Genomic DNA, 26,806 nt, shown 5'->3' with positions numbered 1-26,806 from the left:
TGTTGCGCCGAGATATCGATATGAACCTTGAACCAGAGGGCCGACATGGTTCAAATGCTAACCATTTCTTCAGAACATACTAATGCACATGTCCTTCCTATCTCTAGTCCTTCAAGGTGTTCTGGTTTTTATGAACATGAGTGTACCAAACGAACCAAACCTGTCCTCGGTCACTGCTGGCACTAAAAGTCATGCGATAAATTAAAAAACCACAAACAGACCTGTATCAGATCAGTCAAACCTGTCCTCGGATACTGTGCCGGCACTAAAAGTCATACCCTAAATAAAAATACAAATAAAGACGATTAATTTTGATGGTGTTACTGCATTAACGTTGTTTCTTTTAAGGGAATGCCTAGTCCAGGGGGTAAAGGAGTGCCAGGTTCACCCGGAAGGACGAGGGTTCAATTCCCAGCCAGGAAATTGAAAAATGTAAGAAATGAGGTTTCCACTTCTGGGATGGCACAGGCACATGGCCCTGAGGTTCACTCAGCCAACACCAAAATTGAATACCTGCCTAAGTGCGGCCAATATCCAGTATTCGGGAGATAGTGGGTTCGAGCCCCACTGTCGGCAGCCCTGAAGATGGTTTTCCGTGGTTTCCCATTTTCACGCCAGGCAAATGCTGGGGTTGTACTTTAAATTAGGCCACGGCCACTTCCTTCCTACTTCTAGCCCTTTCCTGTCCCATCGTCGCCATGAGACCTAACTGTGTCGGTGCGACGTAAAGCAACTTGCAAAAAATAAAAAAATAAAATAAAAAACCTACCGGCAAAAACGTTGTAACCCTTAAAATGCAAATTTCTCAGGAAAGAAGAAAAACAAATAAACAAGCGAATTGTTTGTGAATGCTTATTCCGCCATTGACAATTAATTTAAATGAGTTCACTAGTTATCAATGCATAATAATTTTGACAGTGTGCGACTTTAAAATAAAGATATAAGAGATGATCGTTGGACGTCCGTGCAAAAAGGTTGTAACTGTAACAGAAGTAGCACATTTTTGCGGGTTACAACGTTTATACTATTGAAAATATTTATAGCTTTTAATATTATTTATTGTTTTTATTCTGTATAAAAATAATAATACATAAACCACGCTTCTAATTTGCAGTACCCATTGTCAGAGCTTCCCATTGTTTAACATAATTCACTGAACACCAGCAATATTGTTGCGAGAATGTTTTGCAATAATGTATAAACATTACATTGTCACTTCACTTTGTCTTTAGGTTCTCATAAAAACTTCAATATTTTTCACGAATGCACATGTCTAGCAGACTAGCAGATTAGCTTTCTTTTCCGCAGATACAGGCAATACCTCGTTTAATTAATATAATGAGCAGTCTGTAAAGAGAGCAAGACATATTTATAGGCTATGCATATGCAGTATATATAATACATTATATGCGTATATAATACAGTCGAGAATAAAAACTCTGATTACGCATTAAAATATGAATCTCCCATTAAACACGTTGACTTTCTTACATTGGCTTGCAACGTTTTTGCACCCGCCTGTTCAGCAAGGATTTTCCCAGGCACTGATTTGTTATTGTGGGCCAAATATGGTTGCCCCGAATTCTTTTCATTCCTCTTCCATTTACTATATTTAATTTTGCGTTTTCGTCCCCTATTTATATCTTTGCACACAGTCGGACTTAGCGACACACGACTTTCCTCCTCCATTGATACAACGTTTCTGCATCCGCACGACCCGTGGCGAAATTTAAACAAAAGAAAAAAGGCGCTTAGCGTACATGTTTGCCAACATACCTGACTTCCTACATGCCTCACTCTGACCGCATACATCGTTTATGTACGGAAACCCAGCATTCTAGAAAAGTGAGGGTTACAACGTTTTTGCCGGCAGGTATTCAATTTAGCACCAGGTTAATTACCGGAAGCACAGGGGGCCGAGCATAGAGCTAACCACCCTATCCCACGTAGTGTCAAGGTGTCGGAAAATAGAAGCCTTTAGCTCCACGATTCCAAGGGCCTTCATGGCCTGTACGGAGACGACTTTGCCTTTTCTTTATGTTTCCTTCATTATTATTTTCACTGACCACATTAGTCCACTTGATGGAAAGGCGTCAGTTCTATATGATCTTACCCAGTGGTTAGCCGGTTCGAGTTCCGTAGGTGGAAAAAAATTCACCATCAGAATGTTGGCCGGCAGGGTAGGAGAGGTGGTGGTATACAATTTATAATCACTGGACTGCGTGCCAAAAGCCTGGGTTCAATTAAAAACCTCTTCACAGGGTTCATATGAAGTGAGGGAATATGAGAATGTTGGTGATTCGTCACTCGGATAGAGGCGTTAAGCCTTGAGCAGACTCCTTGGTGTTATTCGATAGGAGTGGGCTATATACAGACACCGGGTTTCAACCTCTTCCTATCTCATTATCGTCATCTGGCACCCAGATTTGCAGGTCGACCATGGGCGTCAAATAGAGTAGAAATACCTGTAGCAGGCAAACCGAACTTGTCCTCAGATACTCGTAGCACAAAAAGGCATATGCAAAATAAAAATAAAACTGATCACATTGCTTAATTTTATTCATTTTAAGCTTTGGAATATGTACCTACAGTATTAAGTCTTCCAAGTCTAACGATACCTTTCAAATTTTTTGTTACCATGATTATTAGTGTTATTACTTTTATTAAACATACTGTGGTGATTATTGTTTATAAGTCCTAAAATGAAAATTAGGGTAAAATTTTAAAATATTTCTAACATGATAGTTCACGAATGATGTAATTCATTATAAAGTGAAATATACTATATCACTGAAAACTTTAAATTCAAACAATGCAATTATTGCCATATGAAAATGTATTCCTTTCTTAACCTAATAATACGGCACCTTACGTTTTAACATGTAACCTGAAGTTTCAGCATTAGTAAACTCTACACCTTAAATATCTCAAATGTTACCATTGATGGATTACATTATTTATTAGGCCTTCCACACAAGGAGTGACGGAGAAGACACAAAATGCTTCAGCAGTGAACATGTTGAATGTCATTACGAGACAAGCATGCCACACACTAAGCTAACCTCAAGAGATGTCAACGCCAGTCACCCCGTGTTTTCGAGGGGACAGCGTGGTAGACTTCTACGTTATTTCTCTGGATCCGTGTTTTTTTAACGTTTTCGTAATGACGTCAAAGAGTGATTACTATATTATCGGTTACGATTAAGCAGAACGGAAGAAGGGTGCTTTTGGGTCGATCGATACATAGACTACAGTATATTCCTTGCATACCTAGCTAGATTGAAATTATAGAGAATGGGGTGTTTCACGACCTCCCTTACAAATTTCATGGTTAGATCTTGCTAATTCATTATTAAAAAGCGCTGCAATGGGAAACATTGAAGCACTGAGTTAGCTCTGTGTACAGAAGGCCTTAATGACGATGATCATCATGATGATTGATGTTTAAAGCGGCCTAGTGGTACGAAATGAAAAGAAATGTAATAATTATAATTTTAAATTGTATCCAATGACTAAGTCCGCCGCTGTGGTGGAGTGGTTAGCGTGATTAGCTGCCAGCCCCGGATGCCCGGGTTCGATTCCAGGCTCTGTCACGAAATTTGAAAAGCGGTACGAGGGCTGGAAAAGGGGTCCACTCAGCCTTGGGAGGTCAACTGAGTAGAGGTGGGTTCGATTCCCACCTCAGCCATCTTGAAAGTTGTTCTCCGTGGTTTCCCATTTCTTCTCCAGGCAAATGCCGGGATGGTACCTAACTTAAGGCCACGGCCGCTTCATTCCCTCTTCCTTGTCTGTCCGTTCCAACCTTTCTCCCTCCTACACGGCCCCTGTTCAGCAAGGCAGGTAAGGCAGCCTGGGCGAGGTACTAGTTCTCCTCCCCAGCTGTATCCCCCGACCCAACGTCTCACGCTCCAGGACACTGCTCTTGAGGGGTAGAGGTGGGAACCCTCGCTAAGTCTGAGGAATAAACCAACCCTGGAGGGTAAGAAAGAAAGATCCAATGACTAGAATTAAAAAAAAAAAAAAAACATGATGAAGAAATGATTATGAATTCAAAATAATCAGTGGATCTAATTCGCAATGGTTTATTTTCTCATAAAATGATATAAAATAGAATAAGGCATTGCCTTGAAGTGAAATCATAGACTATGTATCATTCAAATTAAAAGTTGAAAAACACATTTAAAACACAAAAATGAACTAAAACAAAGTCAATAGATAAAAGTATTTAACAATAAAAAATTAAAAGCAGATAGAAAACTCATTTTTATACACGGAAGGCCTTAGTGACACTCTAATTTTGAGATTGTTCTACAAGCCTGCCTTGCATTGTATAACCCAAAGGAGACGAAAGTGATTTTTGTAATGTTCCTTTAACTACATATACAGTAACTTGTATACAACTTTATCTTCGAAACTGCCACTAAGTTCTGTATCTAAGACCATTCATTTTGTAGTGAAAACGGATTCTTAAATAGATACTTAAAATCAGGAGTTGAAATATTTCACGAAGTAGAATGGTTATTCCCTCATTGTATTTGAAGAAACAAGCAGCGTTATGCAATTTATTGTAGGTACTTGTATAAGATAATGGGAGGATTCTCAACTGTAGGTTCTCACATTCGAGATTGATTTCTCTGACCCAGGTTCTAGGAGTTAGTCTCATAAGAGCCTGTATATAGCCACCATCTTGCGCAAGCGCCCCTAGGCCGTCTCCTTAAGTCCTATGTCTCCCCTGACCCATCTTTCTTCATAAGAGTCTATGTATAGCCACCATCTTACGCAGTAGCCCCTGGGCCAGCTTTCTTCATAAGAGTATGTGTATAGCCGCCATCTTGCTCAAGCTTCCCTAGGCCGTCTAATAAGAGCCTATGTATAGCCGCCATCTTCCACAGTAACCTCTGACCCAGGTTCTAGGAGTTAGTCTCATAAGAGCCTGTGTATAGCCGCCATCTTGTGCAATTCACGCCGGGAAGGGCATCTGGCCGAAAAACTAGGGCCCTATGTAGGTAGGCTCCTCCATGTAGTTAGGTGTGCTCTCTTATGCGAATCCCCATTGCCCTACTACCTAAGATGGCGTCGCGAGAATCCACATTAGCCTACTACTCAAGATGGCGTCGGCAAGGGCATCAAGCCGTTAAAGTGAGGTTTGGTCCCTCCAAGATAGCGACTGTCTGCGTCGGGAAGGGCATCTTCCTGTAAACCTAAGGTAATGCCCTTCGAAGATAGAGACTGTCCGCGTCGGGAAGGGCATCTGACCGTAAAATTGAGGTTAGCCTCCTCCAAGATAGTGGCGTCCACGTCGGCAAGGGCATCTCTCCGTAAAACTGAGGTTAGGCCACTCCAAGATAGCGGCTGTGAGGTTAGGCTCCCTCTCTTAGGCGTCGGGAAGGGCATCTAATCGTAAAACTGAGGTTAGGCCCCTCAAGATTGTGTCTGTAAGGTTAGGCTTGCTCTTATGCAAATCAGCAACATCGGCATCGTACAACTACTAGGCTATACAGGGGTCAATAACCTCGGTCAGAACCTGCATAGCTACACTACTAGAGGTGGCAGTGGCGTAGATAAAATTGTGTTTGAACGCACCTAGCTCCTCTACTAATACCCGACCGGGTCGGAGATTTTAATCGCACGTGATTAACTCTTTTGACGTCCGCCTCCGTAGCGTAACGGTTAGTGTTATTAGCTGCTGTCCTCGGGGGCCCGGGTTCGATTCCCGGTACTGCCAGAAATTTAAGAATGGCAGGAGGGCTGGTATGTGGTTCAAATGGTACACGCAGCTCACCTCCAATGGGGGTGTGCCTGAAAAGAGCTGCACCACCTCGGGATGAGGACACAAGTTTACTTTAACTCTTCTGGCTGTCGCGACCCCCACAGATATCGGGAAAAGCGGTACAAGAAAAAGAAGAGAGGTCCATGCTGATTGGTCCATGGATAAAAAAGTGTATAGTTTATTTATTTAATACAAGCATAAGTATTTGGTGTATAATTTATTTTAAAATGTTAAGTTTTACAAATGACACGAATATTTTATTTCCAAATTTTATAACGTGGACCTCATTAAAAGGATTAAATAGCGTGGACATTGCTGAAACGTATTGACGGTTTCTCTTACTTCGCCAGCAATACTAGTATTGTGCTGAAGATTGTTTGTCCCACAGATTAGAACTGTAATGCTATTTAAATTTTATAGTACATTGGGTTCTGCACATACTGTACTTTTCTCTTCACAGCGCCAATGTGTTTTACTCCCGTCCGTGTTAAAGGAGTGAAAATGGTAACAATTTCCTGTAAAATGAAGCATTAACTCATCTTTCTGTGAGCACTGTAATTCTGCCTGGCCGAGGCGGTAAAGGCGTGCTCGGTTCGTCTAGAAGGACCTGGGTTCGAATCCCCGCCAGGAAGTCGTAAAATTTAAGAAACGAAATTTCCACTTCCGGAGGTGCATATGAGGCTGAGGTTCACTCAGCCTACACCAAAAATGAGTACCAGGTTAATTCCTGGGGGCAAAAGCAACCGGGCGTAAAGCTAACCACTCTACCCCATCACGTGCCGAGGTTGACCTTTCACTCCTCCAAGGGCCTTCATGGCCTGTAAAGTGGTGACTTTGGTTTTACTTTGCTTTGCGTATTTATAAATTAAACGTCATACTGACACATTGTAACTACAATACACACTATATGGATGCTTATAAATTTCATGCCACGAAGGGAAATATATTAACACTGCTGGGAAAAGAACATTATTTTTTATAAAAATTATATCGTAGCTGTTCAGTATTACCAAGATTAAAATGTAGACATGATACTGTATAGGCTTTTGGGCTTATGCCGTGTCAAGAAAATAAGGTGAAATTCTTTATGTTTCGCAGAGAACTATGCTCTGCGTCATCAGAAGAAAATCTCGACTGTCCACGAGAAAGGCTTCACCTTATTTTCTTGAGACGGCATAAGCCCAAAAGCCTATACAGTATAATGTCTATAAATACGGGCCGTGAAAGCATCAACAGCGATTAAAATGTCTGTTGAAAATGAAAACCTACAACCTATTTTCCAGTTATTGACCGGGTCAGGGATGTAATGAATGAATCATATATAGGCTATTAGTACGATGGGGTCGCCATTCCCAAAGTGATTTATTAATGACTGATAGATGCTATGAAATGAGAATGGAGAGTGTTGCTGGAATGAAAGATGACAGGGAAAACCGGAGTACCCGGAGAAAAACCTGTCCTACCTCCGTTTTGTCCAGCACAAATCTCACATGGAGTGACCGGGATTTGAACCACGGTATCCAGCGGTGAGAGGCCGACGCGCTGCCGTCTGAGCCACGGAGGCTCTAAAATGTCGTTAAAAAGGATAAATAGCAGGGACGTTATTAAGATTACCATTTAGAAGTGTGGATATTTTTCACGTGTGGACCTATACATAGACATAACTAAAAGGACTAAATTCCATAGACATTTGGAGTGTACCGAATCTATGAATGGACGTTTCTTAGTGAATGAATTGTCCGCTAAACCTAAACATTTCTCCATCAAGTGTCTTAGTCTGACAAGGTGACTGCTGCCCAGCCAGGAGGCCTGCAGATATTGGAGTGTAACATGGTCAGTGAGACGATTTCCTCAGCAGTATTGCTCGACTTCCTTGATCAGGTCAGCAGCAAGATCTAGTTTTTAGAGTGCACTATGTCTTCTGGTTTGGAATCAAATTTGTTACTTTAAATGTCCTGTCTCAGTCTTATCCTTGGCTTTGACAACATGAAAGTGACCTGGTATTTTGATGCTAGTAATGTCATTCCTTATGCAGCCAGTCCCTGTTATAAATTGTGTGAAAATGTCGCTCATAGGGTCGGTTGGTGTGTGCATTTCAGTGGGCTTGGCAGACTGAGATGTAATAGCAACTTCTGGCTCAGTGAGGAAAGAAACGGTAAACTACGTCACTCCTCATTTCCCTTGTACGCCTCTTCAGTGACGCCTAGGCCACCTATGGTGTCCGATAGCGGAGCTTTTGAGGTTCAGACCAGCCTCCGAGCTGAGCACTCAACAACATACTCACATGGTTGACTGAACCCCGTTCCAGCTCTCTGTACCAGATGAACATCTTTGAACTAGCCAAGCATCTTGCACATACGTTTATTATGAATCATGCAGTCGTATTACAAACACTCACTGAAGAATTTAGGTGTGTTGCACAGCAACTAGTTCTACAAATACATTTCAACACTGTCTGCGGCATAACGGCATTTTTTCAAAGTGCCCAATAGTTAAGCTACTTTCGTCCTCACGGCATTTGCAACTGTAAATTCAATGGTGCCCAGAACATAGTATATCGAGAAACAATTAGCTTTAATTCATCTTTTCTGACGAATACCTCTTCTACCTACAGCACCATACTGGTTGTCTCCACTCTGGTGGTACTGCATAGACAAACTGGGCAAGCCTTGCATGAAATTGCATTATGCATCACCACATCACTAAGTAAGTGGTGCTATTGGATTCCAGTTCGTCTAACACTTAGTACCCATTACCAGTACGTTAAACAGTGACCATAATATCACAGCTCCTATCATAGTCCTCTAAGATTTGCTTCAAGCTATTTACCATCATGGCAATGGATGTAGTATGGGACATCTCACATTTAGTAGATGGCCATCAAGTTCCACTTCTTCCTTGCCCTGTGTGTTGACCAGAACTGTTGCTTCGGGAGATAGTGTGTTCGAACCCAATTGTCGGCAGCCCTGATGATGGTTTTCTGTGGTTTCCCATGTTCACACCAGGCGAATGCTGGGGCTGTACCTTAATTAAGACCACAGCCGTTTCCTTCTCACTCCTAGGCTATTCCTGACCCATCGTCACCATAAGACCTATCTGTGCCTGTGAGACGTAAAGTGGCTTTTAAAAAACTGTTGCTTATAATTAGTGAACCACAGACCATCCTCAGTTACAGGAGGTAAACTTTGGCATGTATTGAAAATACACTGACACCCTGGGCAACAGGGCCTAATTCCTCATAGGCCTTAAAAACACGTGTGTGTGGGCAGGGGGTGGGGGACTCGCCTATAAAATTATACTTGCCACTGGAACAAAACAGTAAAAAAGTCACAAAGTCATACGTTTAACTACGAACAATGTTAGTAGAGCCATGAAACAATGTTTTCCGTGGAAGAAAGCAATTTCCTTCCGAAAAAAGTTGGGAGGGAGGTGTGGGGGACGGCATCTACCCGCTCTCCTTCTGCACTAAGGCCCTGGTAGACACAAATCCAAGAACTTACCTTTCTGTGCTGAATTATGTAACAACAGTTGTCGTCGCCTATGGCGGCTCCACAAGGTGCTAAATTCTGTACGCTTCAAAGGTCAAATCGAATCAGAAGTGTAACCATTTCACTCTTGTACCACATGGCCTTTGCAGTAAAAAATTCCTTCGTAAAGTTAATCAACAAGCAAGGTGACTATTACGTCTTCTTATACAAATGGATGAGACTCTTCCATCTACTAGATTTTATGATTGGCTCCCCTTGATAATAAAGAACACACTTTTGTAGACATGTACAGAATGTGAGATAAAATGTGATCTTACCAATCTTGCACACTGTTGAAAGATTCTTCATTGGTAATGTCATACATGAGGATGAAACCCATAGCTCCCCGGTAGTACGCTGTCGTGATGGTACGGTATCTCTCCTGTCCAGCTGTGTCCTGTTAACACACGGTTAACTGTTAGTAAATGTTTAAAAAAAACACATTAGAATTTCTCACGTCCTAAAAGAGTGCACAATGGTTATATACAGCGAGAATGGACATATCAGTGTTTCATATCAAACTGTTTTAGTGAAGTGCTGTAAGCTAGTGCAGTTTTAAATGCACTTCACATCTCTCAGCCTATGACACATTGGTATACTGGTGTGTAACACTAATGAAACATGTGATAGATAGAGTACTCAGTAGTTCTGTAGCTCATTTGAAGTATAGTCTATACAGGGTGGTCGGAAACAACGTGGAGCGCTAGTTATGCTGATACATAATATAAAAGAAATAATTCGATATCTCGCGGCTTTGTCATTTTATCGGCTGTTGAAGTTAGCCAATCACATCACTTCAAATGGTCTTTGCGCGGCGGTGTTGCTAAATGTGTATTATGCGCACACTTTTTAGTGTTAGATTTTTGTACTGGGTTGAAGAGTACGGAGGGAGCACTGCCGGTTCCGGTAATACTAATACTGCCAACTGAATGGAAATGAAATTTGAATTGAATCGATAATATGATCGATCCATATGAATTTTCTAAACCTTTATTATCTCAAACCAACAACTGTTGTCACACACATTATATAATATTTCTCGATGCGAATCTTGTTCCTAGCATGAATTCTATAGTTTACCTTTGCTGTGTAAACTGTTGTATGTCCGGCGCTCCCTTTTCGCTCAGCCAGCCAGCTGCACGCGCGCCTGTGTATCATTCTGCTAGCTTCGACGCGCAGCCCTCAGTGCGCGTGCCTGACCATCGAGTGTACTATAAATAGGAGCTCCCGGCCTGCTCACTTGCCCACTTGCCCCGGTGTCCAGCTCCAGAATACACCCTACGTCGAGCACGGAGGCTACTCCTCTTGAAAATGTGCTTCGACCAGGTGGACTGAATTTCTGGCAGTACGAGGTTTCACCTCTGGTCACCGCTCCCTTTCCTGTTTCCGCTGCCTATGTTCCGTAATTCTGTTACAAGCCATTTTCATTCCCTCATTTATGCAAGCTCCCTTAGTTTCGCTAGGTGGAATTTCTTCAATCAATTGAACTTGCTTTTTAGGAATTCAGGCACTTCCACAAACAAGGACTCTCATGAACATTTATGTTAGTGTGCCAGATAGTTCTCGACTATCAAAGTGTCAATTCACAAAGACTATCTTTTCAAGATAGAAGTGTATATAAAGACTGCAAACCTGTACATATTGTATAAAGACAGACTTTTCTCAAGATTCAATATTCCTTTTTGCTTCAAAATAAATTCCAGTTATTTGTGTAAATATTATAAAGTGAAGCAATAAAAGTTGTGTTTTGTAAACTTCAACCTTGGTTACAACACAACTCTATGGCGACGAGGTAAAAAAGCAACAAACTCCAATTCTTCGGTCCCAGTTGCCAACTCTATAGCGACGAGGTACACACGAAACCAACACTACAATTCCACGGGCCCAGTTGTCAACTCTACGGCGACGTGTTAAACAACAACGACACTCCAACCAGTTCTGACACACAGCTTACCTTACTCTTTCTTGCACGCATCTCGCAATGGCTACTGCGGAACAACTCGCTACGATCTTCCAAGCATTACAGCAGCAACAACAACAGTTTATGCAACAACAACAGGCAGCATTAATTCAGGCTATTCAAGCTATTTCTGTCTCTACACAGCCATCAGCTATTCCTCCGTTCTCTGCTTTTGATCCAGCTAAGGAAGAATGGTCAGTTTATTTAGCCCGCTTGCAACAGCATTTCATCTGCCATTCTGTCACAGATGATCAACGCCGCCGCGCACTATTTCTTAGTTCGGTTGGCAATGCTACGTGTGAATTACTACGTAACTTAAGTCCAGAAGAACACTTATCTGAGGTACCCTTCACGCAGCTCTTAGCCCGTCTCACGGAACACTATGCCAAAGCTCCTCACATAGTGGCTGCTCGCTATAAATTTTTTCAGAGCAGAAAGCAACCCCATCAGACACATACTGAATGGATAACTGAATTGCGTGGTCTAGCTAAACCCTGCCAGTTCATCTGCTCCAAGGACGGTTGTGGTTCATCCTACACTGATTCTCTCATTCGGGACATGATAATTTTACATACTCCTGAAGACAAAATACGTTTTGACGCTGTCAAGCAGAGTAACCCTTCTTTAGAAGACGTCCAGCGTATTGCTACGGTTTATGAGCTTACTACCAAGACGGCCGCAGCCATAGCTTCTCCACACGAAGTTGCACAAGTCTCTCCTCAGGCCCGCAAGTCCTCTGCTACAGTGAACCGTACGGATAAGGCGCTCTCCACCAAGCATTCTCACCAGGTTCCCTCTCGTAATGCTACACGGAAGCCCAATTCTAAAAACACCTCGAAACTCCTGCCTTCCTGCCGAGGTTGTTTCAAGCATCATGAACGTCGTGACTGTCGTTTTTTCAAAGCTACTTGTGAACGATGTAATAAACGTGGACACATTCAGACTGTCTGTCAAAGTTCGCTCCGCCCTGCTAAGACTACTGCAGCGCGCCGGAAGCATATACAGCCCCGCCAAGACATGGAAGTTGATCAGATCAATCTTATTCTTCCCACAAAGGATTCTCACAAAATCATCATTCCTCTCTCATTTTCTGATCGATCTGTCGATTTTCAATTAGACACTGGATCACCTGTCTCTATTATTAACCTGACTACCTACCACGACTTAGGTTCACCTTCATGCTCTCCAGCTGACATCCAGCTCGTGACATTTAACAAGAAGAAAATTGACATCAAAGGTCAAATTAAGCTTCAGGCTAGTTATAAAGGAATTCAGAAGGCCATTCCTCTTCTCGTAGTTAACAACTACACTGCATCAAACATTATGGGCATGGATCTATTTAACTTATTTGGTTTCCAGATACATGACAACATTAACGTCGTATCTACATTGCATCCTACTTCTGACGTTACCGCTCTCCTAGCGCAGTTTCCTGAAGTCTTCGACTCTCAGCTCGGAACAGCAAAAGACTATACAGCTCACATACAGCTGAAATCCGGAGCTAAGCCTCGCTTCCTCAAAGCACGTCCAGTACCCCTAGCACTTCAAGACCAGGTCACGAAAGAATTAGAAAGATGGATACAAACTGGAATTGTCGTACCAGTTACTTCTAGTCAATGGGCTACTCCACTCGTGGTAATCAAGAAACCTGATGGTAATGTTCGACTTTGTGGCGATTTTCGATCTACAGTCAACGCACAACTCGAAACCGATATCTTTCCTATTCCACGTCCAGAAGACTTATTCCGTCGTCTCTCTGGTGGACAATTCTTCTCTCGAGTTGATCTTAAAGAAGCATATCTCCAGCTACTTTTAGACGAAGAATCTAAGAAATTTCTCACACTCCACACTCCTCTCGGACTGCTCCAGCTCCAGCGGCTCCCATTCGGTATTTCATCCTCAGCAGCTATTTTTCAGCGCTATTTGGCTCAACTCACCGCCTCAATTCCCGGTTGTGCTAACTACCTGGATGATATTATTGTTACTGGAAAAGATCATCAGGAACATCTAACCAATCTCCGCCTTCTTCTCCAGAAATTGAAAGACAATGGCCTACGAGCGAATCTCGCTAAATGTACCTTCTTTCAGCCTCAAGTTCACTACCTCGGACATATACTTGATAAGAATGGAATTCGTCCTAGTATACAGAATGTCTCCGCGATAGTAAACATGCCAGCACCTCAGAACCTCAAGCAGCTTCAGTCCTTCATAGGCAAAGCGAACTATTATAATAAGTTCATTCCACGCTTCGCTACAGTGGCAGCTCCATTAAACGCTCTACGTAAAAAAGGTGTTAAGTTTCAGTGGACTCCGCAATGCCAACAGGCATGGAAAACAATCAACAACGCCTTAATTCAAGCTATACAACTCACTCATTTTCAGCCCGACAAGATCATCACGCTAGCTACTGACGCCTCAGACTACGGTGTCGGTGCCGTTCTCTCCCAGAAGGATCGTCATGGACAAGAACGCCCCATCGCCTTCGCTTCGAAAACACTTAATGACCATCAACGTCGATACTCACAGATAGAGAAAGAAGCTTTAGCCATCATCTTTGGTATTCGCCGTTTCAATGAATATCTTTATGGCAACCATTTCCTGATCATTACCGATCATAAGCCTCTCGTACACTTATTCCATCCTGGTAATAAGATCCCAGAGAATTCCCTCAGAAAGCTTCAAAGATGGTCCATGTTCCTTTCTGATTATTCCTATCAGATTGTATATCGAGCCACATCCCAGCATTGTAATGCTGATGCCCTCTCCCGCTTACCCGTTGGTCCTGATACTGCCTTCGATTCTCAAGAATCTGAATGTCTTCAGTTGGACATAGAACTTGACGATACTGTATCCAGTTTTCCTATTGATGCTACCTGCATAGCTAAAGCTACGGATAAGGACAGTACACTTGCTACTGTACGTACTTACATCCGCAACGGTTGGCCTCTTCAGAGCACACTTCCTGCCCACCTGGCACCTTATCATCGTATGCAGCATCGTCTCACGACTCGTGCCGGAGTTGTACTACTTGAAGCAGGCACCATCTTCCGAGTGGTTATCCCACTTAGCCTACAAAAACAAGTTCTCGAATTATTACACCAAAGCCATTGGGGTATATCCAGAACAAAGCAACTCGCCCGTCAACACTGCTACTGGCCCGGTATTGATGCCGCCATCGAAAAGCTAATACGTCATTGTGAGCAATGTCAAACGAATCAGAACGCCCCGTCTTCTGATCTTGCTTCATGGCCTCCTGCTACTACTCCATGGGAACGAGTTCACATCGATTTCGCAGGTCCTTTCCTCAATTCCATGTGGTTAATAGTCATCGATTCACTGTCAAACTTTCCATATGTCGTGGATATGCATTCGACTACTACAACCGAAGCTACCATTCGTGCTCTCCAGAAAATCTTTACTACAGAAGGTTTACCGCAAGTACTCATTTCGGACAACGGACCTCAATTTACAGCTACTGCTTTTCAGAACTTTTGTACACATAATGGCATTCGTCATATCCTAGCACCACCTTTTCACCCTCAATCTAATGGTGAAGCTGAACGCTTCGTACAAACATTTAAAAGAAGTATGAAGAAAGCTGTCTCTTCAGGCTTAACTAAAGACCAAGCCTTGCTCCAACTCTTAAACAACTACAGAACTCTACCCGGCGCTGATAATATCACTCCTGCACAGAAGCTCCATGGACGACCTCACAGAACTTTACTTTCTCTGTTACAGCCTCTTCCGGCCCAGCATAAGACCTCACCAACGAAGTTCTCCCTCAACGACAAGGTCTACACCAGGACATTCAAATCCAACCCACTCTGGATACCTGGAGTCATCTGCAGATCTTTGGGTCATCGTCTCTACGAGATACAGACTACGGAGAAACGTATCTGCCGCCATCAAGATCAGATACGTCTGCGCTACCGCCCCTGTCCAGCTATTGATGCTATTGCTAAACCTGATAAATCTATTGCTGAACGCGCTTTAGATCATTTAATAACAATGGGTTCCTTTCAGGACGAGACAGCGCCATTCCGCCCAGTTCCAGCTCCGGACGATACAACAGAGATATCAGCAGCTCCGCCCCAGCATCGCAGTCGCCGCCAGCGCCGCCGCCGTTTCACGCCGTACCGGCGCATTTAGGAGGGGAGGGTGTTGTATGTCCGGCGCTCCCTTTTCGCTCAGCCAGCCAGCTGCACGCGCGCCTGTGTATCATTCTGCTAGCTTCGACGCGCAGCCCTCAGTGCGCGTGCCTGACCATCGAGTGTACTATAAATAGGAGCTCCCGGCCTGCTCACTTGCCCACTTGCCCCGGTGTCCAGCTCCAGAATACACCCTACGTCGAGCACGGAGGCTACTCCTCTTGAAAATGTGCTTCGACCAGGTGGACTGAATTTCTGGCAGTACGAGGTTTCACCTCTGGTCACCGCTCCCTTTCCTGTTTCCGCTGCCTATGTTCCGTAATTCTGTTACAAGCCATTTTCATTCCCTCATTTATGCAAGCTCCCTTAGTTTCGCTAGGTGGAATTTCTTCAATCAATTGAACTTGCTTTTTAGGAATTCAGGCACTTCCACAAACAAGGACTCTCATGAACATTTATGTTAGTGTGCCAGATAGTTCTCGACTATCAAAGTGTCAATTCACAAAGACTATCTTTTCAAGATAGAAGTGTATATAAAGACTGCAAACCTGTACATATTGTATAAAGACAGACTTTTCTCAAGATTCAATATTCCTTTTTGCTTCAAAATAAATTCCAGTTATTTGTGTAAATATTATAAAGTGAAGCAATAAAAGTTGTGTTTTGTAAACTTCAACCTTGGTTACAACATAAACAACAACCACGGCCGACTTGATGCGTCGCTCTAGCTAGGGAGCGCAGCGAGGGATCCAGTCGGTCGTGCAAAAACAGTACGAGTACGTAAAGTGTTCGCCAGATGTCGCACAGCGATGCATCAGCGATTCTTAGTTTGCGTTTCGAAGGTTGCCAATACGGATCTCGAAGATAACCGAGGTCGACCGATTCAGCACTAGGGTGTCCATCTATCACTAAAAGGTGCGCGTACTATACGTGACTTGAGAGCCAAGCTGAGCAACAAACACACCGTTGGTTTCAGCCGGTGTCACCGTAGCGTACTTGCTCCGGTCAGCTCGGAGGTCTGTACTCAAACCCCTCTCACGCCGGTCTTTAGCCACGTGTAGATTTACCAACACCGCCTCGTTAACCCGATTTGAGTTCGCCCGCGAAGCGCTCTGATTGGCTAACTTCAGCAATTGATGAAATGACAACTGTGCGAGATATCGAATTATTTTGTCAGTATGACCAACCCTCCAACGCTCATATAGCCGGTTCACGTTGTTTCCGACCACCCTTTATGGAGTTTTGGTGGTATTCTACTTCGTGTAAACATCATCCGTCATGGCATTTCATCAGATGATCACCCTTCCGCTCTGGGCACAAGTCCTAACATGCTATGTCACAAACAACCATAGAAAATGTCAAACAGTATTAGGAATGACCCTAAAACTATAAACTGTCCTAGGAGAAGTTTAAGTGGCAGAATTTAGCACAAACCCAACCCAACCCAACCCAACCCAAACCTATGGCGCAACAGCCCTGAAGAGCCATGGCCTACCAAGCGACCGCTGCTCAGCCCGAAGCCCTGCAGATTGTGAGGTGTCGTGTGGTCAGCACAACGAATCCTTTCGGCCGTTATTCTTAGTTTTCTAGACCGTAGCCGCCGTCTCACCGGTAGATGGCTCCTCAATCGTAATCACGTAGGCTGAGTGGACCTCGAACCAGCCCTCAGATCCAGCTAGAAATCTCTCGCCTGGTCGGGAATCGAACCCGGGGCTTCCGGGTAAGAGGCAGGCACGCTACCCCTACACCGCGGGGGATTTAGCATAAGGGTTCAGTAAATCTACCTACACGGATCAGTCATATTTGAAATCTTTTAAACGTTAACAAGCTCTGCCGGGATTCAGTAATACAACCTTCCACACAAAGGGTGAGAGAGCCAAACTAAAACCTGTCTCCCAAACATATACGCATGACACACCGAAACCAGGTTGGGCAGAAAGAGGAACCATTCTCAATCAATCAGTACTGATCTGCATTTAGGGCAGTCGCCCAGGTGGCAGATTCCCTATCTGTTGTTTTCCTAACCTTTTCCTAAATGATTTCAAAGAAATTGGAAATTTATTAAACGTCTCCCTTGGTAAGTTATTCCAATCCCTAACTCCCCTTCCTGTCGTTCGCATTTCCTTTCCAATTGACATATGGTAAATTCAGATCTCCGGCTACAATCACATTTCTTTCCTTGTCGTTTCCTACATAGCTGATTATCTTATCAAATAATTCTGAATCCGTGTCAGTGCTACCCTTTCCCGGTCTGTACACTCCAAATATATCAAGTTGTCTATTATCTTTAGAAATGAGCCTTACACTTAGAATTTCATGTTTCTCATCTTTAACTTTTTCGTAGCTTACAAATTCTTCTTTCACCAAAATTAATACTCCCCCCCCCCCCCCCACGCCACCATTCCTATCCTATCTCTACGATACACACTCCAGTTCCGTGAGAAAATTTCTGCATCCATTATATCATTTCTCAGCCATGATTCAACTCTTATTACAATATCTGGTAAATATATATCTATTAAATTACTCAATTCTATTCCTTTCTTTACAATACTTCTACAGTTCAACACTAACAATTTTATGTCATCCCTACTTGATTTCCAGTTCCCTGTTCCCTTATCACCGCTCCCTAGGCCACCCCGTTTCCCTGAATGTACCTCCCTATTACCCTTCCAAACAAATTTCTTAACTTATACGTACCACTGCGGTTTAAGTGAAGGCCATCTGAGCGCAGATCCCTATCTCCTACCCACCCATTACGATCTAGAAATTCCACTCCCAGTTTCCCACATACCCACTCCATAGTCTCATTTAAATCCCCAATTACCCTCCACCCTCCACTCTTGCCAGAGTGCGGCTCAAGCCAAACTTGGACGGTAGGAAGTACAGAAGAGCCTCATTAATCCGAACTAACTGGGACCAATTTGGATTACAAGATTTTCCGATTAATCTACATTTTTCCTATAATGCAAATTTAAAATTCACTGTAAGGTGCAGTGGGCGTGCGTGAAGCAGCAGTCTGTAGCGACACCAGCTAATGCGATGTTAATGAGACAAACGGTGGCGTAATATTGCGTAAACCAACAGGTTCATTTCATTCGTTTATAAGAAAAGAGAATTACTGAGTTTATAAACATCCACCACGGCATTTTCGGCAGGTGATCCACAAATTCTAGCGCGTTGTCACAAACAACTACATTATAAATGTCTTATTTCCTAAAACACAAGAGTGCACAATGTTTATATAGAGCAGGGCCTTTCAAACGCCTAAAATCTCACGCGTGCAGATAGAGGCGCAAGAGTTCCGTGCACTGTGCATCGCTGCCGCTCGGCATGGCTCGGATCAACGCTTCGTATCTGGGCTACTCGGCTAAGCTCGGCTCAACTCGCCTATACTCGGCTCAAGTCAGCCCGGATTTGGAGCGCTACGGCGCAAGTGGGGCAGAGGGAGACAGGCGGAGCGAGCGAGACAGGCGTGAGGAAAGAGAGAGTAAGCGCTATTGCTCCAAATCGAGGAGTGGGGGGTCTGCATTCTGATCAACCAAGCCATGTCGTCTTTTGCACCGTGCACAGTGCATGCACCACGCGCATGCACCCTGAGAGACCCTGATATAGAGTAAGAAGGGACATATCACCGTACCATATGAATTTGTTTGTACTGAACAGTAAATGAAGACAAAACAAACTACGTGAAATCATACAATGTTTCGTTTCACTACACTGTACTAACAAGATGTATGTATTTCTCCGCTACACGGCAAAGCATAGAATGAAGGGCACATTTTTAGGCTTAGAGGACGAGAGAGCAAGTACAGATTCTTTGGTTGTTCCCTTCTTAGTAGCCTCTTGCGACTTGCAGGAAGTATAGATAATGTATCCTTTCACTCCACCCGCAAGGGAGATAAAGAGTTCTGATAAATCGAAAGAAATACGTAGTGTTGTTGCCTGCTGCCATTTCTTGATGGATACAGTACTTTTGTATCCATCTCTCGGCACAGGCCAGACAAAGTGTAGCTTTCACCGAAGTCCCAGTCAACATCCATGGCTGTGACAATATGGAAGCTGCTGGGGTATGGATGGTGCTGAGTAATGGCATTCAGAGCACGACTAGTGCATCTGAGTGTTATGAAAGGTGTTGCTCATAGGGTCAGTCGTGCTGCAAAAGCACTTTCTGACCCAGTGAGGAAAACAATGGCAAACTACCTCACTCCTCGTCTTGCCTAGTACTCCTCATTTTGGTGCTGCCATTGGTTTTTGCGGTTTCCTGATAACCACATAACGTTTGGTGGTGCTATTTGAGGATCCAACCAGCCTCTGGGCTGATGACCTAACAGACAGATGTAGTGTTGCCAACTCAGCGGATTTTCCACCAAATTTAGCGGATTTTTAAATAGAACAGTGGATAAATTTTCCATTTAGTGGACAGCGGATTTTTTTGACGAATTTTCAAACTTCTTTTTAGCGATTTTCAGCGGTAACAATGTCACCTTTCATCACCAGGAGAAAAGAATAAATATAACTTACTATTGCAAAATACTCTACTTATTCTCGTTGTACTGAAATTATGCTGCATACTAGGGCCTACGACTCGTTTTCTAGACCAGCTCTGGCCCATAACTTCAGTCAGAATTTGTTACAATCGTTACTGTACTCTCGATGAGCCGGATAGTATCGTGTTTGATAATGTGTTTCTTTTGACATCAGTTTCTTTTTGGTACATCAATATGTCGAAAGAATAGGTTAAAAGTAGTCAAATATTTCCTAAAGAGTGGTTAAATAATTAAACTTTTAAAGACTTCCCACTGATCCCAAATACCGACGGTGCATCTGTTGGCAGTGCAATATAAATGCGAAATTGTTTGACATTATTTCTTTCCGCACCTATCAAAAACAAGGAAAACAGTAACGAAAGTGAAAATACCTTTCGAAATAGATTTGAAAATTTCCGTATGTGCTTTGCTGCTGTGAACTGCCAACATATACTTTGAAAAAGAATGGTACCATGTAGGTTCATATGAAACCACAGGACCTCAACCCAGGACACCTGCTTCAGAGTATATAGTGCGGGGAGGAGAAGATGAACTCCTGTTCTGAAACTGGTGAGAGTTGAGTTAATCTCTTTAATTAAAACGGCTGGTGTATGCTATTTTGCTTCAGTTCGAAATTTAGCGGATATTCAACTAAAATTTAGCGGAGAAAAGATTTATGGGTTGCCAACACTGGAAATATGTAGCATCATGATCTACATCCAACAATATGACAGATGATCCAGCACACAAAATTCCCACAACGTGTCTCAAAAGAGCCCAACCTAGCAAGATATATGTCCACCGAAATGTTGGCTGATTTAGACACAGTTTTATGGCCATAAATATTTGCAAGTTTCGTATTATGAGAAATAGCCCGCCTGGTGCTTGATAAGGTGTGAAGTCTATATGGTATGACACCGTGGTTTTCCGGTTCGAGTCCTGGTCATCGGTAAAAATGTCACCATTACAATGTTGGCCGGCAGGGTAGGGGAGGTAATTGTATACAATTTCTAATCACTAGATTGCGTGCCAGGAGCCTGGATTCAATTCCTCTCCGAAGTGCTCATTGAGTGAGGGCATATGGGGTGTTGATAGTGATTCGTCCGTCGGACGGGGACGGAAAGTTTTGAGCAGACCTCTTGGTGCTAATGTCCCGGCAATGGGTTTAACCCTCTTCCTTCCTACTATCATATACAACCTGTGTCAATAAAGTTCGGTGAATAGTCCTGTACTATCAACATAGATGAACAATGCAGACAGTAACCTTACTGTCCATCGAAATAGTCCTCCCGTAACTATGCACAACTGAGATCGGCAATACATGTCCTGGAAACTCTGTAAGAAGGTTTCCTTTGGGATGGTGTTCAAAAGCCTCGTCACGTTCCGTTGGATGTCAGGGATATCGTCAAATCTCTTTCCTTTCCAAGCGAGTTTGATGCGTGACTTTTCGGCTCTGACCTTTTTCTGACGAGGAGATCCCGGAGAACGCCATTCCATGCTTTGCCGTTTATTTTCAGGGTCGTACCCGAGACACCAGGTTTCATCCTCAGTGACAATACAGTTCAAGAAATTTGGTGTCGCATACGCCGTTTCGACAAAATCCTGTGAAGCCTCTAAACCTGCCTGCTTCTGATCGTCCGTCAAGTGATGTGGCACAAGACGAGAACACGTTTTCCTCTTCCCTAATTTCTGGGTAACGATTTGTCGCACAGACGGTTATCTGCAGTTCATCCGCTATCATGCGCACAGTTAATCGCCGATCGTTCGTGATTAATGTCCTCACTTTCTCGATGTTTTCGTCACTGACGGCGGTCGCCGGTCTTCCGCTACGGGGGTTGTCAGAAACACTTTCCTGGCCTCCTCGAAAACGGGCGAATCACTCGTACACACACTTCAAGGACCGTGCTTGATCTTCATAAACACGTACCAGCATCGCGTGCGTTTCTTTCGGTGTCATGCCATGTTCATGTCGTTCATGTTCCTGTTCGCAGTTCAGAACCAACGCACTAAACACGCACTGTGTCAAACAGATCTTACACGGCACACACACGATGCTCAACTGAACAACGTTGGGAGCAGGTGGTTAAAACCTGCTGCTACGCAGGTGCAGCGTTGTGTGGCGCCAGTGTTGCCGCATCGATCGTTCTGACTTCATTTACCAAACTTTATTGTCACAGGTTGTATCACGTCAATTTCATCTCGTTAACTCTTTCGATGAGGCCGACGTCAGGAAGGGCATCCGGTAGTAAAACCTCGCTACGAAGATTCAATCCCGTAGTGAGACCTGACAAGCGTTGGGCATACACATGTATACAAGAAAAATGCTGTTGCCTTCGCTTACTTTACCGTGTGTAAAGGCCTTTGTTGTGACCTAAACTCAGACGGAACGCAAGTCAGACAGTGGAAACTCGTTTAAAACATGGCGCCATGTGTACCTAGTGTATATTATGCAAGGCACACGCTAATGACGTGAGGGAAAAGAATGACGAAGACTTGGTACAGACAAATGGCGAACACTGGTTGCCTGGTTACCACGATGTCGATTTTTAGTCCACGCAGAATTGATAACGCTAATTCCAGATAGACTACGGTGACCAGATTGTTATGTCAAAAAATCCAGGATATTATATTTCTGAAATAAGGAAATAAAAAACACAGGGTACATATCGTTGCTGCGCCTAGAAAAACCGCTATGTGATAATATTTCAGCTTAGAACTTTGACCAGAAAGGTTCTGTCACCTAAGGTTCAGTATTGCATGAACTATATCAACGACTTTTCGTTCTAAGTGATATATCAATCAATCACTACTGATCTGCATTTAGGGCAGTCGCCCAGGTGGCAGATTCCCTATCCGTTGTTTTCTTAGCCTTTTCTTAAATGGTTGCAAAGAAATTAGAAATTTATTGAACATCTACCTTGGTAAGTTATTCCACTCCCTAACTCTCCTTCCTACAAACGAATATTTGCCCCAGCTTGTCGTCTTGAATTCCAGCTTTATCTTCATATTGTGATATTTCCTACTTGTAATGACACCACTCAAACGTATTCGTCTACTGATATCATTCTACGCCATCTCCCCACTGACAGCTCGGAACATACCACTTATTCGAGTAGCTCGTCTCCTTTCTCCCAAGTCTTCGTAGCCCAAACTTTGCAACATTTTTGTAACGCTACTCTTTTGTCGGAAACTACCCAGAACAAATAGAGCTGCTTTTATTTTGATTTTTTCCAGTTCTTTAATCAACTAATCCTGGTGAGGGTCCCATACACTGGAACCATACTCTATTTGGGGTCTTACCAGAGACTCGTATACCCTCTCCTTTACATCCTTACTACAACCCCTAAATACCCTCATAACCATGTGCAGACATCTGTGCTGCAGGTCAGTATTTCTCCCCTCAACATTGTCAGATACCGGTATTTCGAGGCGCAACGACGATATAAGCTCACCGGACAAAAAGATAGTCACCCCTGGAGAAATTATACCAACCATAATTTAATACCATGTAACTCCATCTCTGGACTTGATAATTGCCTGGATTCGTTAGGAGGTGAGCCAACAAGGTTGTGTAGGTACGTCGCATCCAGGTTAAGCCAGTCGCTGAGGATTTGATCCCACAATTCCACCAAATTGCGGGGATTCTGATCTCGGCGATTTACCCGCTGTTCCAACATGTCCCACAGATTTTCAATGGGGTTCAAGTCAGGTGATTTTGCAGGCCAATCGAGATGTAATAGGGTGGGGGATTGTTCATAAAACCAATCATAAATGCGTCGAGTCCGATGAACTTTGCTGTTACCAATTTGAAAAATCGGGGTATCAACGATGAACTTAGATGAACTATCTTGAAAATCGGGGTATCAATAGCATACTCATCATGCAGATGTTGACCGAAAGGTTCGTGTTAGTAGTCACCTCAGTGAGTCAGCCCAATCCATGATACGAAAAACATTCCCCAAAATATCACAGACTCACCTCTGGCTTGAACCTGACCTTGCACACATCCAGGATGAAATGCTTCATTTGGTCTTTGCTGCACTCGACGACGTGCGTCATTGGAATACAGGCAAAAACATGATTCGTCAGACCATATTACATTCCGCCAGTCAGCTACTGTCCACGTTCGATGATTTCTAGCCCATTGAAGCCACGCATCTTTATGTGCCTGTGTGAGCAATGGCCTCTTGCGAGATCACCGACTCCAAATGTTCATTGCATGCAGTTCACTTCGCAATGTTCTCTCGCTAACAGCTTGGAATGGACCTTCATTCACTGACTGCAGCAATTCCTGTCTGGTTTGGAAGCGATTTTGATTCACAAGCCGTGAAATGCGTCTCTGGCCCCTCTCAGTCAGGATCTTTTCCCGGCATTCATTCTGACGTCGTGTTTCGTGGCCACGGGTAGTACACCACTGCTTGTAGACACGTTGAAGACTCCGCTGCGAAACACCAACAAATCCAGCAACTCCACGCACCGTATGGCCATTGGTACGGCCAAACACGATTGCCCTTTTTTTTTTGCCACTCTGTCACTGTCCGCTTGAAACATCAATGCCTCACTGATCGCTACTGCCTTATGCTCACGTAGAGGCAGTTCGCGTGCTGTTGAGCACGGGATTCGTTTGCCACGCCATCTGTACAGGTTTAACGATCCATCTGTGCTTGCGCATTAGGGTGACTTTTTGTCCAGTGAGCTTATGACTGCACTGTTTTACCGAGATGCATAATGAACAATGCATTTTGAAACGTCGGCAAATTGTGCACAATGTATGGCATAGTCAAATCGGACGAACTGTATTCATTTTAACAGAGGCGCGCGGCTGTGAGCTTGCATCCGGGAGATAGTAGGTTCTAATCCCACTATCGGCAGCCCTGAAAATGGTTTTCCGTGGTTTCCCATTTTCTCACCAGGCAAATGCTGGGGCTGTACCTTAATTAAGGTCACGGACGCTTCCTTCCAACTCCTAGGTCTTTCCTATCCCATCGTCGCCATAAGACCTATCTGTGTCGGTGCGACGTAAAGCCCCTAGCAAAAAAAAAAAAAAAAAAAACCATTTTAACAGATCGTTGAACCTTCAATACGAAGAACAGTACAAATGACATAATTTGATTTTGACAATTATGCTGGTCATCAGCTTTACGCAAATGTAACTATAATAATAATAATAATAATAATAATAATAATAATAATAATAATAATAATAATAATAATAATAATAATAATAATAATCGCCCAAATAAGACAGCATTTGAAAAGTCGGTCATTGTTGTAAAGCATTACTTGCTGTGTTGCCGGTTTTATTACATTACATCTTCATTATCGACTTTCACACCTTACAGTGTTCAGTCTGCAAGTCTCTGCGAAGTAACCGACTGACTTCCACAGTCCTCAATTTGCAACTATCTCCTTGGTACTGTTTAACTCCACACATCTTAGATTTATTTTAAAAAGGCTAATCATCGCCTCGGTGTCCCTCTGCTTTTCTTACCTTCTTTGGTCGTGCACATTATTCTCTTAGGCGACACCTGTCTTCCTCCATTCGCTTCACATGGCCCACTACTGAAGCAGTTTATACGCACAGCTTCATCCAACGAGTTAATTTCTTATTTAGTCGTTATCTGCTCGTCGAGAATACCTTCCTGCCAATATTCCCATCTGTTTGCACCATTAATAATTCTCTATACCTTCAAGTTTATGAATTCCAACGTATGAATAATTTCCTGATCCTGAATCTATCCAGCTTTCCCTCCTGTACTGTAGAGTACAGAACGTACAGATAATTTCATCCGAGAGCTCACTCATTTCTTGCAGAATACCATCGATCGTAACTGCGATAATAATATTAATAATGTTAAACGCCTCTTAACTTGCTATAGATTATAAGAGATGCCACAGTGTGCAAAATATTGCGCTGAAAATGTCTTAATGCCAGTGAATCTAAAGACACGAGTCACTCGCACTGAAGCAGCTTTTAACATCAGACACCCAGAAGGTGAGTACCTTACAAAGTACACTAGAGTCAGTCTAATACATCCGTCTGTACTCGTTATCATGTCACCTGTCAAGGATAAAGAGAATTTAAATGCTACTTTTCTTCTCTTCTGCCACTTTGCCCATACCTGCGGGGGCCCCACAAGTGCATAGTTTTACGACCGGGTGCCCTTCCTGACGCCAACCCTATGTGGAGGGATGTAATCACTATTGCGTGTTTCTGTGGTGGTTGGTAGTGTAGTGTATTTTCTAAATATGAAAAGGAGAATGTCGGGACAAACACAAACATCTAACCCCGAGCCAGAAGAATGATCAGATGCGATTAAAATCCCGTACCCGGGCGGGAATCGAACCTCTGACCCTTTGAATCGGAGGCCTCAAATGCTGAAAATTTAGCCAAGGAGTCGGAATCAAACGTTTCTTTTCAACTTGCTATAGCCTATGTCACACCGACACAGATAAGTCTTATGGCGACGATGGGACAGGAAATACTTTGGAGTGGAGAAGATACGGCTGAGGCCTTAATTAAGATACAGCCCTAGCATTCGCTTGGTGTGAAAATGGGGAACCACGGAAAACCATCTTCGGGGCTGTTGAAAGTGGGGTTCGAACGCACTATCTGACTGATAGGACCGCACGGCCAACTCGCCCGGTACACAATTTCTTAATACGCTCTATTTATAAATTAAGATAATATCCAGTCTTGTTGGAAATTAGGGATGATCGTATTTAAAGGTGACCAGTGTCCTAAAAAAGCGTGGGGGGGGGGGGCAGAAAATGCACTGTTACAGAAATTGTTTTGCCCTTTTCGAAGGTGACTTCCGAAGGCACCATACCGTTACGTTGTGTATCACCTAAATACCCGCTACAGACAGCTG

At 43.4% G+C, this 26,806-nt stretch overlaps 1 protein-coding gene across 5 annotated transcripts in view; it reads right to left on the bottom strand.

Moving 5' to 3' along the window:
* Positions 1-26,806, bottom strand: part of LOC136877265 (ras-related protein Rab-3) — a 608,034-nt gene that overhangs the window by 25,618 nt on the left and 555,610 nt on the right. For all 5 annotated transcript variants that reach the window (XM_067151207.2, XM_067151197.2, XM_067151172.2 and 2 more), the window contains one exon: positions 9,576-9,694. In XM_067151207.2, the coding sequence (XP_067007308.1) occupies positions 9,576-9,694 (119 nt within the window). The remainder of the gene's footprint in view (positions 1-9,575; positions 9,695-26,806) is intronic.

The sequence above is a fragment of the Anabrus simplex genome, chromosome 1 (assembly GCF_040414725.1).
Source record: "Anabrus simplex isolate iqAnaSimp1 chromosome 1, ASM4041472v1, whole genome shotgun sequence".
Taxonomy (NCBI): Eukaryota; Metazoa; Arthropoda; class Insecta; order Orthoptera; family Tettigoniidae; genus Anabrus; species Anabrus simplex.
This window is presented reverse-complemented; position numbering and strand designations above follow the sequence as displayed.